This window comes from Erithacus rubecula (assembly GCF_903797595.1).
Source record: "Erithacus rubecula genome assembly, chromosome: 1".
NCBI classification, from domain to species: Eukaryota; Metazoa; Chordata; class Aves; order Passeriformes; family Muscicapidae; genus Erithacus; species Erithacus rubecula.
The window spans coordinates 66,170,816-66,190,829 of record NC_136658.1 but is presented as its reverse complement, the minus strand read 5'-3'; the positions used below and the strand labels follow the sequence as shown (position 1 = coordinate 66,190,829).

At 38.4% G+C, this 20,014-nt stretch overlaps 1 protein-coding gene across 5 annotated transcripts in view; it reads left to right on the top strand.

Annotated features, from left to right (window-relative positions):
* Positions 1-17,752, top strand: part of ELF1 (E74 like ETS transcription factor 1) — an 84,590-nt gene extending 66,838 nt beyond the window's left edge. For 3 of the 5 annotated variants that reach the window (XM_079301825.1, XM_079301824.1, XM_079301826.1), the window contains exons 6-9: positions 4,444-4,527; positions 7,485-7,677; positions 8,741-9,208; positions 17,113-17,752. In XM_079301825.1, the coding sequence (XP_079157951.1) occupies positions 4,444-4,527; positions 7,485-7,677; positions 8,741-9,208; positions 17,113-17,728 (1,361 nt within the window). In that variant the 3' untranslated portion in view covers positions 17,729-17,752. The remainder of the gene's footprint in view (positions 1-4,443; positions 4,528-7,484; positions 7,678-8,740; positions 9,209-17,112) is intronic. The other 2 variants (XM_079301828.1, XM_079301827.1) reach the window with 1 other exon arrangement.
* Positions 17,753-20,014: the final 2,262 nt, after the last annotated feature.

Below are 20,014 nucleotides of genomic sequence, written 5' to 3'. Positions count from 1 at the left end.
TTTCATTAGCTCTTGCTTAGCTTCAACTGAAGATACTAGATCAGTTCGGAAAATGGGATGAGAATGGGGATGGACTTTCAACTTTTCTTAAATATTATTGAATTTTAAATTATTAGTAGTAGCTGCATGCCGCAGTAATTGTTATTCCCATTTGCAGTAGATTACATTTACATAGTGTAGTGATGTTCCACTGCATTCAGTGCTGTGGCAAAGAGCCATGAAGTGGTGTTAGCCAGACATTCTGCCCCTGTTTTACTACCCTGCTTCAATGTAGACCCCATTAGAGGCTCTGAAGCTGGTGTCTGCAGGAAAAGGGAGTCAGTCATGCAATACATATAGATGTTAAATGCTCTTGCAACAAATCAATGTAAAAAGAAAAATAGATGAAGAAGATTATGTTTCTGGAACTAATCCTAGGGCTCATCCTAGAGTATGAGGACTTTAACAGGTTCCCCTGTGTAATAGCCTTCCAGAATACAGCTTCTGCTACCCAGCCATACTCCTGTGGAATAGGAGTGCATTTCTGCTGCTGCTTTTGCTGCTAATTCCAAATGTTGGGAATTGTTATGTGTGGGAGAGACCACATTGGCCTGTGAAAGTCCTGGGGAAGCTTCCTGAGCCCTGTGTGTGTGACAAGGTCTCATAGGGATGGGTGTGGGTCAGGAAGTCTCTGATTCCCCTAAGAAAGCTGAACTGAAACTGCTTTGGAGGAGAGCTTTACCAGCAGCTACCCTGAAAGTGCTGCTGGGGAAGCTACTGTGGCTATGCACACTACTGTGAGATAACCAACTGTAAGAGGATTTTGAATTGGGGGGTTTTTGTTTGTTCTTCTCTTCCCTTCTTTTTTAATGTTGACTGCTGTGTGGGTCAAAACAAGGAGCTGCTGTCTGCCAGACATTTAACCTTTTTGGTTTCATGTTTTCATGCTCTTTTGTGTTGTGCTTCTGCTTACTCCCACTCCTTCCTCCTCCCTAGCTGTAGAAAACCAGTTGCTTCACAGAAAATGTGTATTTGTTTTAGAAAAAAAAAATGCTGGAAAGCATTAGCTTAGTGTTTCATTAAGTACTAGTTTTCAGTGAACTTGAGGCTTCATAAAGTAGATGGTATGGTCTGAGTGATGTAGAAATGTAACTTCAAAATGTCTGGGGATTTGTAAGGCATTGTTGTACAAGAATTGCTGCAAAATGTTGTTAAGTTTGTAGTGCACTTTAGCATAATGTGCAATTTGGGGGTTTGTTTGTAGGGTATATATATTTTTTTTAAGTACATTCTGTTTAACTTCCTTTGGTCAGTTTTGAGGTGTGGCAAAGGATGGTGATCATATTGCCCTGTCCATATCACTTATGATTTTATAGGGCTTTTGCAGATTTTATAGACTTCTTTTATAGACTTCCAGCATATATAATCCATTAGCTAAAGTTAGAGGGATGCACAGTGCAGAGCATTGCCAGCTAACTGGGCCAGACTGGCACTGCCTAATAGAGCTCCTCCAAAAGAATGTTCACCTGAAGCAAAGTGGTGTTTTCACTTCCTTTCCTTTTGGCCTTATTGCTGCAGCAGGAGAGCTGGATCCATCCCATCTGCTCAACTCCAAACCCATGTTCAGCATGATGTTTGTCCTTATGAATGTCTGAGCACTGAACTGCTCAGCTATGGATCAGAAAGACAGGAAAAACAAAGGGATGTTGGACAAAGAAACCTGGAAATTTGCTGTATTAATACCTTCAGTTCTGTGTTTGCTGTGGAGGATATCTGGCAGCAGGAGGACAAATAAGTTATAATCATAATATTTTACATATATGTAATTTAATTTGTTTGTATGTATGTAATTTTTTTAACAAAACTCACTGAAAATAGTGCAAGAAAATGGATTTTTACATTTTCTGGTGTGGTATAAAATATTTAATCAGGATGAACATTTGACTGCCTAATATCACCTTAACTTGTAGCATGAATTTCTAACCTGAAGTGTTGTACAGCCTGAAAATAGGAAAGTGAAAACACCAATTGTAAATCAAATTAGCTATCCAAAATTATGGTAGGCCCACATAAGGATTAGCTCTTGCACACTTTTTATCCTCCCTCTTTTATCCTCCTCTCTTCCTTTCCTAAAAAGGAATTTACTCTTCAGAACAGCAAATTCATGCTCTATTGAAGTAAAGGAGGAAGCATGCTAGTGCTTAATGTGTTTTTGAAAAATATCTTCTTTTAAACGAAGGAAGCTTATCTGATATGTCTCTGTTACTGTTTTTTGATGGTATCAGTCAGTGGTTGCAGATAATAGTTCACAGTGTAGTATAAAACTATCCAAATAAAGTATCTCTAGTCCAGATATACAGCAGTAACAACAATATGTTTCTGTAACCAAGTTTCACATCCTTCACTGATTTCTAAATTTGGATGGGCTTCTTAGAGTCCTGAAGTTTTATAGGCTAGAAGAAAGAGAGCCTAGAATTGCTCTTGCAGTCCTATTCCTATGTAGTAGCCTAGGTTATCTCTAATCAGAAGTGCATAAATTATATGGGATCAGTACTTAAGTTTCCTGAAGCTGAGTAGCAGTAGTTCAGTCCTGACCTAATTGAGCTCTCATCCACTTAATTTCCTTTTAAGAACTGGACTCATTTAGACATAATGTCCAAATTAGTGACATCAAAATAACACTCTCTACTCCTTAATGGCTACATTTGCACCTGTTCAAGAGGGGAAATGAAACAACAGTCTTCCCACAGCTCTAATGGAGAAAGCACTTAGACAAAGTTACCCTGAGGGACATCTTGTGCCTTAGAAGCTCATCCATGCGAGTGACTTTGTCTAGGATGTTTTAGGTAAAACTGACACTTCTGCAACCTGCAGTGGTGATTGGAGAGAAGCTGCTAAAAATATACTCCAGTCCTTCTTTATCCTTTCATATCATGATATATGTAAAAAACCATGTATATTTTCCTCCCTCTTACCTTCTTTCAAATCAAGGATGACATTACTGGTAAAAACAGTGGGTGTAATTTATGTCCCATTCTGAGTCTGAATCCTGTCTGGATGAAAGCAAGAAAATTAGAGGACTCCAGGTTTAGTTTACTCACGATAGCCCTCTCAACTAACTATCCCATGCCTCTCCTCCCCCATGCACTGTCAAAAAAAGAGGTACAAAGATGGACTTAGCAAGACTGCTAATGTCAAAAAGTGAGTGCTTAAGCCAAAGTTTCTTATTATTTCTCTGTAAATACTGGAAGTTTAAGATGATGGAAATAGCGCAGGCTGGCACTGAACTAGTTTGTTTGTTTTTTTAGAGCTAGTGAAAAGCCCTGTCTCACTCTGCTGCAGAGGTGTTTCCTTACTAAAACAGCCACTCAGAACAAAACCAAAACTGGAAAGTTAGAGTGTATGGGATTGCACAGACCTTTTGGTCTTGCCTCTTTAGAGCATCAATACGTTTGAAATGTAATAAATAGAGAAAAAAAAAATTCCTTTAGACTTTTAACTATAACAGTATTCTATCCGAACTAGAAATACGTTTCTCTGAGTCTTGTGTATGCTTAGTCTATTCTACCTCTCAAAAGATTGTAGGTAATAGTGTAGGCAATGTCAATGTAGTAATGGTTTGCTGCAAAAAACTCTAAAGGCTTTTGATTAATTATGTCACCTGTAAAAGCTGCCATTGCAGGGAATGAGAACTAATGAAACAATAGGTTCAAGGTTTTGTATTGAGAAGTATTTTGGCATGACTTAGCTTTTTTGTTCCTTCTGTGTCAGTAGTTGATTTCTCAACATTTTCGAATGAGTGCTCTTCATTTTTGTAATCAGTTTTAAGTAACTTCTTCCAGGGAGCCATCATGCTTATGAGTTTAAAAGCTGGTGTTTTTTCAGAGCCTGTTACTGGTTCTTCTGATCTTCATAAACAAGTGACTTCCCTTTACCTGCAGCCACTGTAAAGATGGTGTAAAAGACAATATGACTGAAAAAAAAAAAGTTTTTTTCAGATGACAGCATAGTTTGCTGCTGTCAGTGTACACTTGCAATAGATTAAACAAGGAGACAAGCTTGTTTTGTCCCTGACTTCCATTTTGGCAATTGAGTGAACATGATAATGCTCTGTATTTTGTCTAACTTTTCCTGTTTAAGCCCTTACACATAGTTAATAGCTTATTTTTCTCATCTTGTCTGTTTCAAGTGCTCTTAAGAGTACCTAAATAGCACAGAAATTTCCAATGTACATGGACTTCAGGAAAGTGCATAGTGCAGTCTTTTTTTAGAAGTACAGTCAGAGCATAGGAGGTCCAGGCTGCCATAGAAAAGATGTTTAGCACAGAACTAAGTTCCTGACTTACTAGAAATTGAATCATTTTTGAATTGGAGAAGCAAATCTTCTCTTCCCCTTTTAGGTCCTTTTTTTTTTTTTTTTTTCCTTCCTTAAGCTGAAATTAACTTACTGGTGATTTATTTCAGGGAAGAAACCAAAACCATCTCGTTCTGAGTCTCCTACTACAACTCCAAACATATCTGTGAAAAAGAAAAACAAAGATGGAAAGGGTAAGTCAAAATAGTCGTCACCAAAATTTTTAGGAGAACATTGTTTTTGAGTGATCTGTAAAAAGAAAAAAATTCACCAGTTCACTTGTGATGTAAACATAGGTCTTATGTTCAGGGGTGGTTAACATCTCAAGGCAAGGAAAAGATGAGCACATGAGTTTTCTTGGTGAAATACTCAGTTCCTTGGGAGAATAATGTGTTTGTCACTTTAGTTGCAAGGGTTCTTGGAAACTCTTCAACATCCCTGCAGAGTTTGCTGTGTTTTCAATGAAGTCTTGGGGAGTGCTTTGCATTATATTAATGCTTCTTAGGCTGTGGTTATTTTGACAGATGATCTTTGAAAATGTGTTCCATCTGTATGTGTCTAATTCTGCATGAGGCTAACCAAGGCTGCCAGTTGACAGCAGGAAGTACCGAGTCCTGAATTTTGAAAAAAAAGTTATACCACAGCTTGAACACTCTGGCAGAAAACTTGAGGGTTTGATACTTTCATTCCTTCTGTGTTTAAAAGGTAGAGATAAAAATAAATGCCACATAAGTGATCCAATAAATCATTTGCTCAGCCTGAACTGTTTGGTAGTGCCTGTGAGTTTTGCCAACAGCTGGGTTGCTTTGCTGTGGGTCCAACACTGCACCCGTGCCCAGGCTGGTGTTGGAAGGGAGGGCTGATTCCCAGCCCCAGCGAGCTGTGCTGTGCTCAGTGGGAACTGGAAATGAGCCTCTCCTGTGACACAAGTGCCTGCTGGTACACCTGGGCACAGATGCACTTGCCAGGACAGCAGCCTAGCCAGTCCTGGGCCCTGGTGGCAAAAGAATGTCACACTCTTGAGGTCAGAAAAATCTCTATTCTGAAAATGAGTATGTGGGGTTTTTTTTTCTTTTGAAGAGGCATTTTCTGCAATAACAGGCAGAAAAACCTGTTGGCAATCAATAAATATTTTACATATTAATGCCATCAATTTAAAATATGCATTGTTGCTTTTTTTTTTTTTAATTAAACCCTGATTTTTGCATAAAAATGAAATGAATATCAGAGGAACATCCAAGTGATGCTCAAATGAAATTATAGAAAATATGGAAGCAACTAGCCACAAAATTAAAAGGCGGAAGAGTCTAATAGTTCTGTTGATGATAGCAAGGATGCTCCATAATTCACATTTGTCCATTGTTAGAAAATTGTTAATTCTGAAGGGAATAAAATGGAGCACGTTGCCTGAAACCACTGCTTGTTATGAAAACCATTTGTTTTACATTTTTAGGAACACAGAATTGAAGTAAAAAACATAGTAATGTAACCATCCTTGGCAGGGAGCAGCTAGAAAATCACAAGAACTGCCTGTCTGTTACCTAGGGGGAACTTGTAAGCTAAAATTACAATGCCATGATACAATGCATAGAAAAAACTGATTTTTCAACATATTTCTTTTTCCACTGTGACTCCGAAGAGGTTAAATATTCTCCCTGTAAGTAAAGCAAACCTGTTTTTTGCAGCCAGCCCTCTCCACAGTGATTTTTAGAGGCTAAACAGTGACAAATTTTCAGGTTTCTTTGATACAGTTGAACATTTTTTATTCTGGACTACAACAAAAGCCCCTGGATTAGATGGTAAATGGCTGGGAATGCTCTCATACCTGTCTGCCATTGTGTCTTGCCTAAGCAGTCTGTCTTTGCCTTTGGGGTATCTGAAGGCCAGTAGGCTGCTTTAAGTAAGCTGGGAGACATTTGTTGCAAAGGCAGTGTTTTTTCTCTAGGAATGCTCATTTTTCAAGCTTCCACCTGCCGAAGGAGCTGCTAACATTTTTGCAGTGCTGATGACTTAGATGAATACTTGCTAAATATAGCTTATAATATAGCATTATAGGAATTTCAGTTTTTAAGAAGTCTGTTATTGAAAAAAGTTCAGCCTGATGGCCATTAAAGTTAAAAAAAATCTGCTGGGCTAAATTGAAGCTATGAAAAGAGATCCTGTCACCTTCTGATGTGCTGGGTGTAATTTTTTGTGAAACTTCAGCACATGCTATCCTTGCTGTTTTTGCACAGCTACTTGTGGGAGGTGATACAAGAAGTTTTTTCTTACTTTCTCAGACTAACAACTAAAAAGCTTATGTGCAGCTTCAGATTCCCAAAAGAACATCAAACACTAAAAGCCTTAAAAAAAAGCAGGAAAAAGGTTCTCATTAGTCATATGAGTTTAGACTCCTTAAATGTGGTTTAAAAAAAAAATGCAAATTTTGTGCTAGTTTTAAGTATTCACAATCTGTGATTTTAATACTCTTTCTTTATATGTGGTAAACACTGAACAGATGTGACGGATTTCCATAATGAAGTGTTTGTCCCCCCTTGTTTGTAAAATGAAATTTGAATGTTGTCTACCAGCAAGCACAAGCACTCACTGGATTAAAAAAAATTATCTTTTTCTGTACTTTGCTGTTGAAGGTTGCCTACCTCAGCACATATCACTGATTGACCCATATAAATCTCATTGTTAAAGGCAAGGATTTTGTTTAGCCTTTTAAAAGATTATAACACTCACCTTGATTCAACAAAGCATTTAAGCAACAGCTTAATTTCCAGCATTTTTAGGGGATAGAACTGAGTATGTTCCTTTTCAAGGTAAAGCAATAGTGATTGCTTCTGTAACTGGATTAGGCAGGAGGGAAATGGGCATGTGTGTGACAAATGCTGTCTAATGTTGGTGGTTCAAACAGTGTGGCTGTTGGTTACAGAGTGGCTGGGGTATTTGGACACCTAGATTATGATAACTCACAAGATTATACCTTCTCTTCCCATGCCTTTACATCACTAGTTCCTAGTCTTGATGATGTAATGTATTTTGTAAAGATACCAGCTTCTTAATTTTAAGAATTAATAAAATTTGTGTCATTAATAAAATATGGAAAAGTAACTTATTTTTTCATTTGTTTGTTTGTTTGATTTCTGAAATTCTTTTATTCTAGGAAATACAATTTATCTCTGGGAGTTCTTACTAGCACTGCTCCAGGACAAAGCTACATGTCCTAAATATATCAAATGGACTCAAAGAGAAAAGGGCATTTTCAAACTGGTAGATTCCAAAGCTGTGTCCAGGTTGTGGGGAAAACACAAAAACAAACCTGACATGAATTATGAAACAATGGGCAGAGCTCTCAGGTATGTGCATTTTTAATAGCAGACTGTTTTTGTTGTCTTAGTGTTTGTGTGCATTAAATGCCTCGTGTAATTTGAATAACGGAAAATCTAGTTTTCTATTAGTTTGGGAAATGAAAATGTTACTTCAGCAAAATAAATTAGCTAACTAAAAGTGACCCTCACTAACCTCAATTCCAAATCAGTCACCTTTAGTTTCAGAATAGATATTTTTCAGTACTGCTGCTGCATCTTCACAGTCAGACACAGACTAAGTAAGAGACTGAAGATTTCAAGTGAGGCAAACCTTTTACATAAAATTTGAATCTCTTTACCAAAAAAACCACCAACATTCATGTGTATTCATTAAATTATTTATATTTGTTGCACATGATTCCATCTCCAAGGGAAAATTAGTTTTAGAATTCAGTTCTAGTTTCATTTCTCTGAACTTGTGTGTACAGACAATTCTAAAACATAGAAGTGTACCACTGCCTGTCAGGCTGGAAGTTTTCTCATACATAAAAAACTGTGCAAAGTAGACAACCATGGAGCTTCAGCCTTATCAGCTGATTGATAATTGTCCAACTGAGCTGCATGCATTTCTTTTCATTTCCCATCACTTTGATGTGAGTGATTTCAAGTTGTTCTACTAATTTTTAAATATTTGAAATAGTGCCCTCCTGTCCTGTTCCCTTCACTTTGTTGTAGCTAAAATATCTGCCTGTGCTCACTGGGCGAATAAACATGAATTGAGATAACTGACAGAACTGTAGGAGGCAAAAGGAGAATTGGAAGTTTCATGCAACATTTTTACAAAATGTGAGTTGATAGCAGATCTGCCATGTCATGGAGTTCTTCTTTTTCTCCTCAGAGTTATCTGAGTTTGAAATTAAAAGGTGGCATGAAATATCAGTAAAGAAAGTTGTTTGAGGAAAAAGTATACTATTAAATTGGCCACTTTTGTAATGAAGAAACTAGACACAGAAGTTTTTGAACTTGCTGGTGCTGGAGTTTTGTTTTTTTTCTGGGAGTTTTGTTTTTAGCAAAAAACCTATGTAACCTGATGTGTGTGCACTTTAAACAGATACTATTACCAAAGAGGAATCCTTGCTAAAGTAGAAGGTCAGCGCCTGGTATATCAATTTAAAGACATGCCAAAAGACCTCCTCTATATTGATGATGACGATGCGAGCCCTAGCACTGAATCATCAGATTCAACTCTGCTCTCACCTGCTGTGGCCAACAGAAACCAATCAAGCAGAACTAGAGCATCTGCAAACGCAGGAACAAAGGGTGGATCAACCTCAGTGGCAAAAACAGGAAACTCAAAGCCTGCTAAGCTGAAGGAGCAAGTAGAAGTTGTACAGCAGCAGTCACCTGGCTTGGCTTCAGAAGTTTTGAGGACAATGCCATCTCCACAGCCAGTACATCCCACTCAGCTTTTTCGGACAGTGCATGTAATGCAGCCATTGCAGCCCCTCACAGAAGGACAAGCAGCTGTAACCAGTAATGTTCCAGATGAATCATTGAATTCCTCAGTTCAGAATATAAGGTAAGAAAATGTACAGAAAATAAATATTTGAATAATTATAAATTCACTGGATGATGCCTAGATAGACTTGATTCTTTGTTTTGCTTCCAAGAATTCTAGTCTTCCAGTTTGGTTGAAGTGAAATGTCTTTGTGGCTCATTCTAGGAATTTAGAGTTGCTACAGCATAATATGACAGGTACACACATAACTGTACTACCTATGGCAGAGGGAAGCTCATCTTTTCCATGGTGTTAGGCCCAATGCATATAATTCAAAAAGGAAAAATATACAACTTCTCTTTAAAATTGACATTGTCAGTTCTGTCCCACAGCAGAAGCTGTGTTTTCATATCTGCTTTTACACTGGTGTCTTAGCTTTTGAATTATAAATGGTGGGTCTGATTGATACTTTCAAAATTATTTTCCTTCTTGCTTCTTAGTTTTCCTTCATAAGAATTTTTGTCATATTTTGTATTGTCCCCAGTTACAAGGGTAAGCTCCATATTACCTGCTGTAGCATTTTACTGCTGTTAAAAGAACAAGTTCTTCTGATTGTAGGAAACAATTAAGAGAATAATCCTTTGGGATCTGTGCATCTGCAGACATTTGGGAGACAGTTATGCTTCCATGCTTAATTTGTGAGTCAGCTGGCTAACACTACACAGCACTTAAGCATCATGACTTTTTTGTACCAGCCCCTTAGTAGCAGAATTTACTTGTAAAAATGGATGAGAGCAATATAGTAAAAAGAAAGCAGTACAGACATAATTGAGTCTGTAGTGAACCATATAAGTCAGCAGAACAGTAACACTAAATATGAATCGGGGAAACTTCAGCAATTTGCAGAGTTAAATAGCTCTAGGCTAGACCTACTCTAGATTATGGATTGCAAACAATATCAGTGGTATAGATAGTATGAACAATGGTAACCACAAACAGAAGTAGCTGTAACACTTAAGGCAGGCAAGAAGTCCAACCTAACAGTTGGAAAACTATTCAGTGACATTATGACATCCAATTATTGCATTACAGTATTTCCCAGTCAGACCTTGGGTAATGACCTAAGAGAAAAAGCAGTAGAGTTGATACATGTGTTAAGCTCAAATGAAACAGAAGCCTTAAATCCTTAGAGTTCTGTATTATGTTGGTTCACATTCATTGTTTTTAACCAGAACATTATTCCCTGAAGTCTCTAACTATACTTAGCCAAGATGACAAAGTGAAGGAGTTAAAAAAGAAGCATCAAACCTTTTCAGAATGGTATAGAAGTACTGCTGATTAAGAAAGTTTATACTACAGGATCTGAGAGTTAGAGTGAAAATAAAAACAACAATCTAGACTTTTTTTGTATGCTTTTAACCAGGTTGGGACAAGCTGCAAAATAGGTGCTGATGAGTCCTGTGCAATAGACACTGCTCATTCCAGGCTCTCAAAATACAATTTATAACAGATATATTTCTGCTCAGCTTAAAAGGGCAAGCTTCAACTAGTTAGTTGAGGTAGAATGACACATTGGACATTTTTCAGAACATATGTTTTGCATCTTGTTTTATAATAAGGCTGAAACCAAAGTTTGTTCAGACAGCTGTAAGTCTTAGGCCAACGAATATGTTTGTGGACACATTCTGAATTGCTGCAGCAGGTCTTCCATAAGGGTTGAAATGAATGGTCTGCATGATTTGAAAATGTACAGCAGGTATGACTGTCATTGTAGACTAAGAATTGACAAACCTTCTGATGTATGCACACACTCTGTGGCATTGTGGTTGAAGTCACTTTTTAGTGTGGGAAGCATGAGGACAAATAGCAGCTTTGGTTGCCAGTTGCTGTTCAGTGACTGGGGCATGTAAATAGTCAAGGTCATTTGGGCAAAACAGCAACCATGGTAATGATCCTCAAAAGGTTTTCTGATGCATACTGGTTAATGGTTGGGCTATGCCTTGAAGCATGAACATCTTGAACCCATTTAATTTGCCTTACGCAATTTAGTTTCTAAAGTTTTACTCATGTAAATGTTCACCCTTCTTCTTCATGGAAAAAAATGTGTTTCCCTCTGCAGCAATTTGCTTCTGTTCTGTTGTGAGAAGAAAAAAATAATAGAGAAAATATTGAGCATCTTTGAGGTCAAAACAATTGGTTTCTTAACACTTAACCATAGCCTTCAGAGAATGTTTGAACATGCATCCTTGCGAAGAGACTTGGCAAAAGAGTAATGTTTGAAGATTGTTGTGAAGTGCTTGTGTCATCATCCCTGACCTGCACTGGGGAACACTGCCTGATACAGACCACTCCCAAAATATCACTGGGAGAGTGTTGCAGCCCAAGGCCCAAGTTCCCCAAGGCCTCTTGGCATTTCTCAAATGGGCATGTCAATGTAAATCTGTGGTTGACTCTTCATGTGACTTCATTTATAGTTGCACAAAGCTTGTATCTTACTCTGAAGTGGAAAGGTCTTGGCTTTTGGATGGCTTTTGATGTGCTTTTTGGACAAGTTTTGGTGCTGCTCTATGAAAGGAAGACAAGGAGAGTTGTTACTTACAAAGGATAAAAGTCTCTTCTTCAGCCCCAGTGCTTAAACAGAAAGGCTGTGATGTGCTAACTGAGGCTTGGGAAACAGGGCAGGAGCAGGGTCAGGTCAAGCAAACTGGGTTTTGCTGACTGAGGAAAACATCTAGTATCCCCAGTGGGAATATTTGGAATTGTAAACACACTGCTGGTCTGCAGGTCTAACTGTTCTGGCTTGGTGTCTGCAGGCACAGTTATTGCAGTCTCCAGTCGTGCAACTGGGAGCTGAGTTTGGCACCACATCTTTCCAGTGAGAAGACAAAACCAAAAATGCCTCTCTGGATGAGCATTTTATTGCTTACTTTTTCCAATGTGCCAGCTATTATGAGGAATAAAAATTTGATTTTTTTTGAATTTTGTGCTTGTAAAATTATTCTGTTTAAACCAGAATAACTTCCACAGGTTAACCAGAAGACCTGGGTTATTGGAGTAATTGTCTTTGGCCTTGGAATTAGGAGGCACCGGCCTGGGATTCAGCTCTGTGTACATTGGCTCACTCTGAGCATTAAAGGGAATCCTTTCTGTTGCTGCAGAAAATGCACCTCTCCTGTTGGGCTGGTGACTCACCTTGCCCAGGGCATCCTCCAGGGCTGAAAGGTGCCCATGTTTGGACAAATAAATTTCTCCCTTAAATGATGAGGACTGCAGATAAGAGAGATGCACTTTCATTTACCTTTAATCTAGAGTAGTAGTGATTTAAGATGGAGTGAAGAGAGATTCTTATGTTGCTTACAGTTCAGAGAATATCATATAGGAAGTAATTTTTAGTTATATGTCTGTCTGTTATTGGCTGTACAGGTCATGGTAGTGAACCTTCTAGCTGGCAGCTCTACATACCAAGAAACTTGCAATTAGCTGACTTCTGAGAGACCCTGTGCAAGTTTTGGCGCACTTCAGGTTTTAATCTATTTCTATCAAAATTCAGCTTACAGGGTTTTTTTTCTGTGCTTGCAAGTTGTCATTGTGATAGCTTGGACAGAGCATGTTAGAAGACCAGAATCCTGACTCAGTTCTGTAGCTGGGGGAAAGCTAATACAGGCCACAGAGGACCAGTGGCATATGCTCTCCATGTTCACATTGAATGGAAGAACCTTGACATGATGAATCAGCCACAGTTCTCATCTTTATCTTTTTGCAACCTTCAAAGTAGAAAATTATTTCTGAAGGTGACAGAAGCATGGATTGCAGTGGCAGGATCCTGATTCAAGAGGAAGTAGCTGAACACGAATCGTGTTTTCTCAGGGCGTGAGCATTCTGTGTAAGAGCAGCGATGAAGCCAAGAATTCCTGAGGGAGGTGCTGGTCAGAAATAGGCTGATGTGGTCTCAGTGAGCTTCTGCAAGAAACTGATTTAGCTTACAACAGGGTGTGTTTCTCAGAACACATTTCCAATATGGACAACTTCTATCACAGCAAAGACTTTGGTTATAATCAAACATTTTGATTTTCCTATAGCTGAAGAAGACCTCTTCTTAAGCCCAGTTCTGATTTAATTTCTGTGGTATGAAAGAAGGCGTCTGTTTATTGACAGAAAGGACTACAGTGTCATCTAATCAGATTAATTTTGTTTCTGTACAATAAGATATCCATAGAAGCTCTTTTTCTTTGGCACTGCTGAAAGAGGTGGAGGCTCTGCAAGTCTGTTAGTAGCAAAGTTCCTGAGTTTTAATTCAGGTGACTGTGCAGTTTTGAAAAATTCTGGAAAGAAGATTGTTAGATTTTGTGGTTCAGTAAAAAGGACACCTTGAGAGTTGAGTCCTCTGCCTCTGTCCTCTCTTACCTCTCTCTGTGTATTTCTTAATATTGCTTTGTTTCATGTTATTACTGTGCTTGAAGTACTTGGTTTGCCTTGCCTTGCAGCTTCAATATTTTTGGTATCTTCTCCATATAATAAATTTCACATAAATTACCATAAATAAACTTGTTTTTCTTCCCTGTCACTATTTACGTTTTGATGAACTAATAAGATACTGCACAATTCTAGGCCATTAACAGTAAAAAATGGCCCAATAAATAGATGATCATTTTCTGACAAGCTAAAATGACTTCAGGATTTTTGTCATTCCTTTCTCAGTTGTAATCAGATTGTTTGTTTTATGGCAGCATTTCCTTTCCATCACTGTTGCTCAATGTTCCTTTTATTTTTGAAACCTCAGCAGCAACTTTTAAAATAATCATCCAAAATATTTGTACCTTAGAGAAGAAAGGCTGTTAGCAAAATGCCAGTGAAATTCAGAAATACAGCAAAATATAGACTTAAAAACACCTAAAATAGTGTAGCCCAGTGTTAATAAATCACCTTCATTATAGTGTACTTTTTTTTTTTGGTGAAATAGACAAAATTATTAACCAAGCTGTATATTTTCCAATTGTATTTAAGGCAAATTATTTAGGCAGATAGATTTTTAGTTAGTAATCAGGTGTAACAATTAAGGCAAATGTCTTGCTTGGCCACTATGAGCATAAATAAATATTTATGGTGTGCTTATACAGATACCCACTGCATGCTTCCCTTGTAGCAATTTCACACAGTGTGTGTATGCATATATGTGTATGTGCAGGTTGATATGTGTGTGTATCACATATTTGTATCTTGGCTGATGGAGAAGACAATGCATCTGGAATAAACCTCAGGCATGGAACTGCCTTTCAAGAGAAATAAAATTACTTAAGATCAATATGCAGATACTAATTAGAGTGTGCTGAGACAAATGGTCTGGTTTCATGTCTTAGAGCTGTTGCTCTTAGTGCTTTGCAGATACCTTCACTGATTGGATGCAGTGCACACATTTTGAGTTTATCCTTCAAAGCTACTTGGTAGATAGCAGCTTTTATATTTACAAAACAACTGCAGAACAAGGAAGTGGCTTCAAGGTAATACCTGCAGGGTATACTAGCACAGGCTAGCAGCTTCAGCCCCTACTTTCAAAATTGCAGCTACTGAGTTGTTCTTAATCCTTCAAACTCAGGGAAGTTTCTGCATGGATTAAAGTACTGGCTTGGTATCTCTTCTGATACTTTTGATGCTTTTCTAATGGACAGTGTTAGTTATCTCTCCTTCATAGCTGCTCCAGTTGCATTGCTGGTCTCTGTAGACTTTCCTGGGTTGAGCTGTACCTATGTGACGTTTTGATTTTATTACAAGTTTATTTAACTGTAGGTAATTTGGGTTTTTTATTATTATTTTTATTTTTTAAAGAACCTAGTGGATGTCCTCATCCTGTTGCTACTTCTGACAGACAGTAGTGACTTTTCTGTCAAAATCCCAGGGGAATTGCTGAGGGAAAAAAATAATTGGCACTGATAACCCTTAGGAGACTTTATATGAGCCTTGGTACTGTCATTCTGAGCCTTGCACTTTAGGCTTGGTTGTTGGTATTTGCTGTGCCAGCACCAGGTTCTCTAGATGTTTGAAAGAAAGAAGCAATCACTCTAGTTGGTGTCTCACCTTTAACTAGCCCCATTTCCGTAAATTTCTTCCTTGAGATTTCTTCTATTGAAAAAGGAGCTCAAGATTGACTCTGATGTCAGTCACATCAAATTTTGTGTCATAGTTACTCCTTGCCAAGGATTTGGATTTGGTTTGCTGTAGCAGTATTGCTGGGTATTGCAACTGTCTTTCTTGGGAGGAAAAGAAAGCTACAGATGGCAATTTTGTTTCTTTATATGAGTGCTGGATAAAAGATTGCCTGCAGCAGGGACTGGCAGTTGGAGGGTGCTCAGGGAAGCACCTATGTACTCTAAGCCTGATACCAGCAGGGTTACTGGGCCTGCTCTTGCTGGAGCAGTCTTTGGAGCTCAGCTAGAGGCCTTTCCCAGAGGACTGTGCTGAGTGGGATATAAGGAATCCTATTCGTATATTCCTGTACCTGTCTCTGCTGCTGCACTAAGAAAGAGGGAATGCAGCTCCCTGTGTGGTTGGACTATGGCCAGCAGCAGCATCTGCATCCACATTGTCCCATAGCTTCAGCACCACTTAAGTCCTGCTTTGGTAAGCTTTTTGTTGCAACTGTGGTATCCAGAGTATGGTTTTAAATTGAAGTTTTGAATATGCTGAATTGGGTTGGACTGGTCAGTGGTTAAATGCTGACATGTAGACTTTCACAGAGCTGTGAAAAATAAATTCTATATGAGTAGAAGGACTGTAGAATGGAGGACATTCCATGGTTGATGTATGGCAGACAAGCCTTATCTGTGGTCCAATCTTCAGAAAGAAGAGCAGGCAATATTGTGCATGGATGTGAAAGCACAAATGTTGACAGTAAATTACTTTCCATCTAAAGTGATTTTGACAGGGGTAGAAACAAGCTGGGGGTGGAGATAGCTTGTTTTGTTTTGTTTTGTTTTGTTTTGTTTTTTTTGAGAAAACACAAGGGAGAACTTAAGACTAAAAAGGGGGAGGAGGGCAGGCAGGATTAAACATTGTAGAGAACTCTGCAGGACAAACAGAAGGAAAGAAAGATTGCCAGAGACAGCATGGCACAGTGAAATGAAACAAGCTATGGAAGGATCTCTAGGCAGTTACCCATCCCTTCCTCTCTCTCTTTCCCATGGTAACCATTTATGTTTTCCAGGGGTTTTGTTTTGTTTTAATTTGTGTGTCTGGATTGTGTTTCCATGTTTAAGTCACTGCTGTGCACTGCAGTAGCTGTGTACTCCAGCAATTCAGCTCTTAATCCTCTAAGGCTGTCCCCACAGCTCTACACCTATAGACAGTAATGTGGTACCCAAGTCTGTTAGCCTGCAACTGATGAAATCACTGCTAACTTAAAATGATGTTCTGGAAAAAGATTCTGATCAGTTATTTTACCAGAAGGTGTGTGTGAGCCTGGGAGACAGAGAGCTCTGTGTCCTGGGAGTGTGGCAAGGTTGTGCCCTGACCCTGCTACCATGTGGATACTTTTGAATATAGTTAAATGGATATGTGGATGTCAGGACAATCAAGGCCTGACTTGAGAATTATTTAGGCTTGTGATTTATTAGTTGCTTTGCATAATTTTTGAAACTGATGGCAGCTGTCTAGTGGGTTGTGCTTTTGATGTTGGTCAGTGCTTGATATGGAGGTCTTGGATGTGATTCCCAGGTTTTCTGATGAGCCACTGAATGTCTCAAAGGCAGGCTGCTCAGCTTGGCAATGGCAATATTATTCATGCAGGGTACCTTTGCTTTGGGAACTATCTTGCTGAGTTCAGGGGTCAGGTCCAGTTCTTGTTTTGTTAAAGAGATTCTGCTACCTCTTGGAAATGTTAGGTAAATTAAATGTTTATGAGGCCAAATGCTTTTTTCTGTAGTAAATCTATAATTATTTTTTAAAAATTCAGCATGTAAGTGTTCTGACCCAATAATCTTCTCTAATCTTAGCAGGACTTTACAGACTCCAGCCCAAGTTCCAGTGGTTGTTTCTCCTGGAAATCAACAGCTGCATACTGTAACACTCCAGACAGTGCCTCTTACTACAGTGATAGCCAGCACAGATCCAGCCTCAGTAACAGCAGCACAGAAATTCATTTTACAAGCCATTCCTACTTCCCAGCCCATGACGGTTCTTAAAGAAAACATCATGCTCCAGTCTCAGAAGCCAGTCTCACCTCCTTCCTCGATTGTGCTGAGCCCAGCACAAGTCCAGCAGGTGCTCACCAGCAGCGTGCAGACAATTTGCAACGGAACAGCCAACGTGGCCTCGTCTCCATCTTTCAGTGCCACCACGCCCGTGGTGACGTTCTCGCCCAGCAGCTCACAGGTGGTGTCTCAGCCATCGGGCACGGTGATCACTTCGGTCATTAAAGCACCAGACACGAAGCAGGTTGGCTTAGAAGAGGAGGAAAAGGAGGAGAGTGACAAAGTGGAAGATGCTGAGCAGTCAGAGCAGAGGTTCCAGCAGCAACCATTTGTGATGGTAGTGTCCAGTTCGAATAACTTCCCATCTAATGTGCAAGTGAAGCAAGAAAATGAGCCATTGGAGCCCAATTTGTATTGATAATTAAATCATTTTAAAAAAAGACCCTGTGGATGATTATTTTCATAAATGTGATGGGACCTTTTCAGTTATGTATATATGATTTGATTCTGAAGCATGATGTTGCAAAGCTACTCAATTTCTGCAGTTAATTCTTAGAACTCATGCTTTAGGATGGATTTTGATTTTCTGTTAATTGCTAAATGTCATATAAATAAAATTATATATTACTCATTTTTCAAAGTACAGGCATGAAGGAACATGCTTTTTATGCTATGAAAACTTTCTCCTGAGGTTGTTGGCCAAAGTTTCAAACTTCTCTCTTATTTTGTTGTCAGTCTGTTGCCCATTTACATTGCAGTAATGTTATTGTAACCTTTTCTGTTTAATCTGTATGTGTATCACCTTTGGAAGCAGCACTTAATTTTAGTACAGCAGTTTCATTCCATGTGTTTGAATTTTTATGATCGAGTATCTGTTTCATATCAGTGAATGACATCAGTTTTAGACTTTGATAACCAGGTATCCTTCTTGTATTTTTTGCAGCACAAGCTCTTGTGTGTGCAAAATTGAATATACACTCCTATTGAGAGTACTCGAAACATATATTCCAGTAATGGACAATGCCATGTCTATATTTTATATGAAAACATCAGATATATTTAATTACAGAAGCTAACGGCATCACTACAGGTGCAAATTTTTCATGCCATTTTGCGACTATGAAACTTAACAATCTCGCTTTCTACTTCAGATTATTTTGTAAGGGGGGAGGGAAATTAAATATATACAATTTATGCAGTTTTTTTGGAGATTAATACTGCTAAGAGTTCTTGTTTTTGATTGTAAATACTGTATATTCAATGTTGCAGGGAAGTTTTTTCAGCTAATTTTTTCCATACAAATTTTTGATAGATGCAAATAAGATCAATAAGATTGTTATGTTTAGAGGTCTAATGTTATATGTATTCATATTACTGAGTGACTTTGTATTTAAAGACAAATTTTTAAATGATGGAGCCCATTGAACCTTGGGTCCCTCTTTTGTATTTTTAATTGGTTTATTATGAAAATAAATCAAATGGAAAAACATTTTTCTGTATTTACTCTGAAATGTTTTTTTTATTATAGTATTTTTACAATCATCATAAATAACTAAAATACAGTGAGGAACAGGACAGTGTGGTTAGTCGGTGTGAGTGTGGTGGAACATGAGCAATTCACAAATCACTTCTGAACTGACTTGGACACAGTGGTATCCTTTGAAACATGTATATTTTTGTAGCTGTACTGATGGTTGAGCTATAGCTAGGAACTGGACTTCTCCTTTTCCATCACTTCCCAGTACGTTACAGACAAACAACACGAAATTTTGAGTGTAATTTGCAAAGATTGTTGTAGCTTGTGTGATACAACTGACAGCCCAAACTATTATTGGGACTTCAAAAACTTCTATGTTGCAGTGTTTAAGCAGAGGGTAAGTCAAGAATAAATATGATGCCTACTATTATTATTCTATCAGTATAAAATGAAAGTGAATATGACTTTCTATGACTGAATTAATATTGGAGTTTTATTGATTGGTTGGTAAGGTTAAATATAACTTTTAGCACTAGTACTAAAAAAATCCTATTAGAAAAACTAATAGGATCAGAACTGTGGCAGAGGGAGTATGGTCTTGCTGTTTGGCAGAAGAAACTCTACAAACTATTGAACAAGCAGTTCTCTGCCACAGCTGCAGTGTTAGTTCAATGTTTGTTCCCTCTGACTCTGCAGTCAGGCTTCCACCTGCAAACCCAGCCTCACCCCATTTACAGGAAGGCTGGTCATACCCACACTGGTGGTTGTTTATCTGGCAGTGCTCCCTGCAGCTAGGGAGTGCTGGCAATATTTTTAGGAATGTGGATAAGCATTGTGGAAGTGTATCTGGTAACAGTCCTCATCCCGAGTTATGTTAGATTGATTGAAGCACTAGAGAGGGAGGCTAGTTTTTTTAATCAAACTATTCAATAGGGATGTTTTCCTATACTACAAGTATTTCATAATTTTAGGAAACTTGAAATTATAATGCTTGACAGACATTAGTGGTTTTTGATACAGGGAAATTGCATTGGTGTTTACTGGGAGCGTGGGAGGGAAAAAAAAATTGCACCATAAGGTTACAGCTTCATCAACAAAACTTCATGCCATAGATGCAGCTAATACACAAGGAAAATTATTTGTCAGTTTAGTTTATGTCAGTTGGAGAAGTGGAGAAAATCTCCAGCAGCAGTAACGTGTCTCCAGCAGCAGACTGTTGTGTAACAG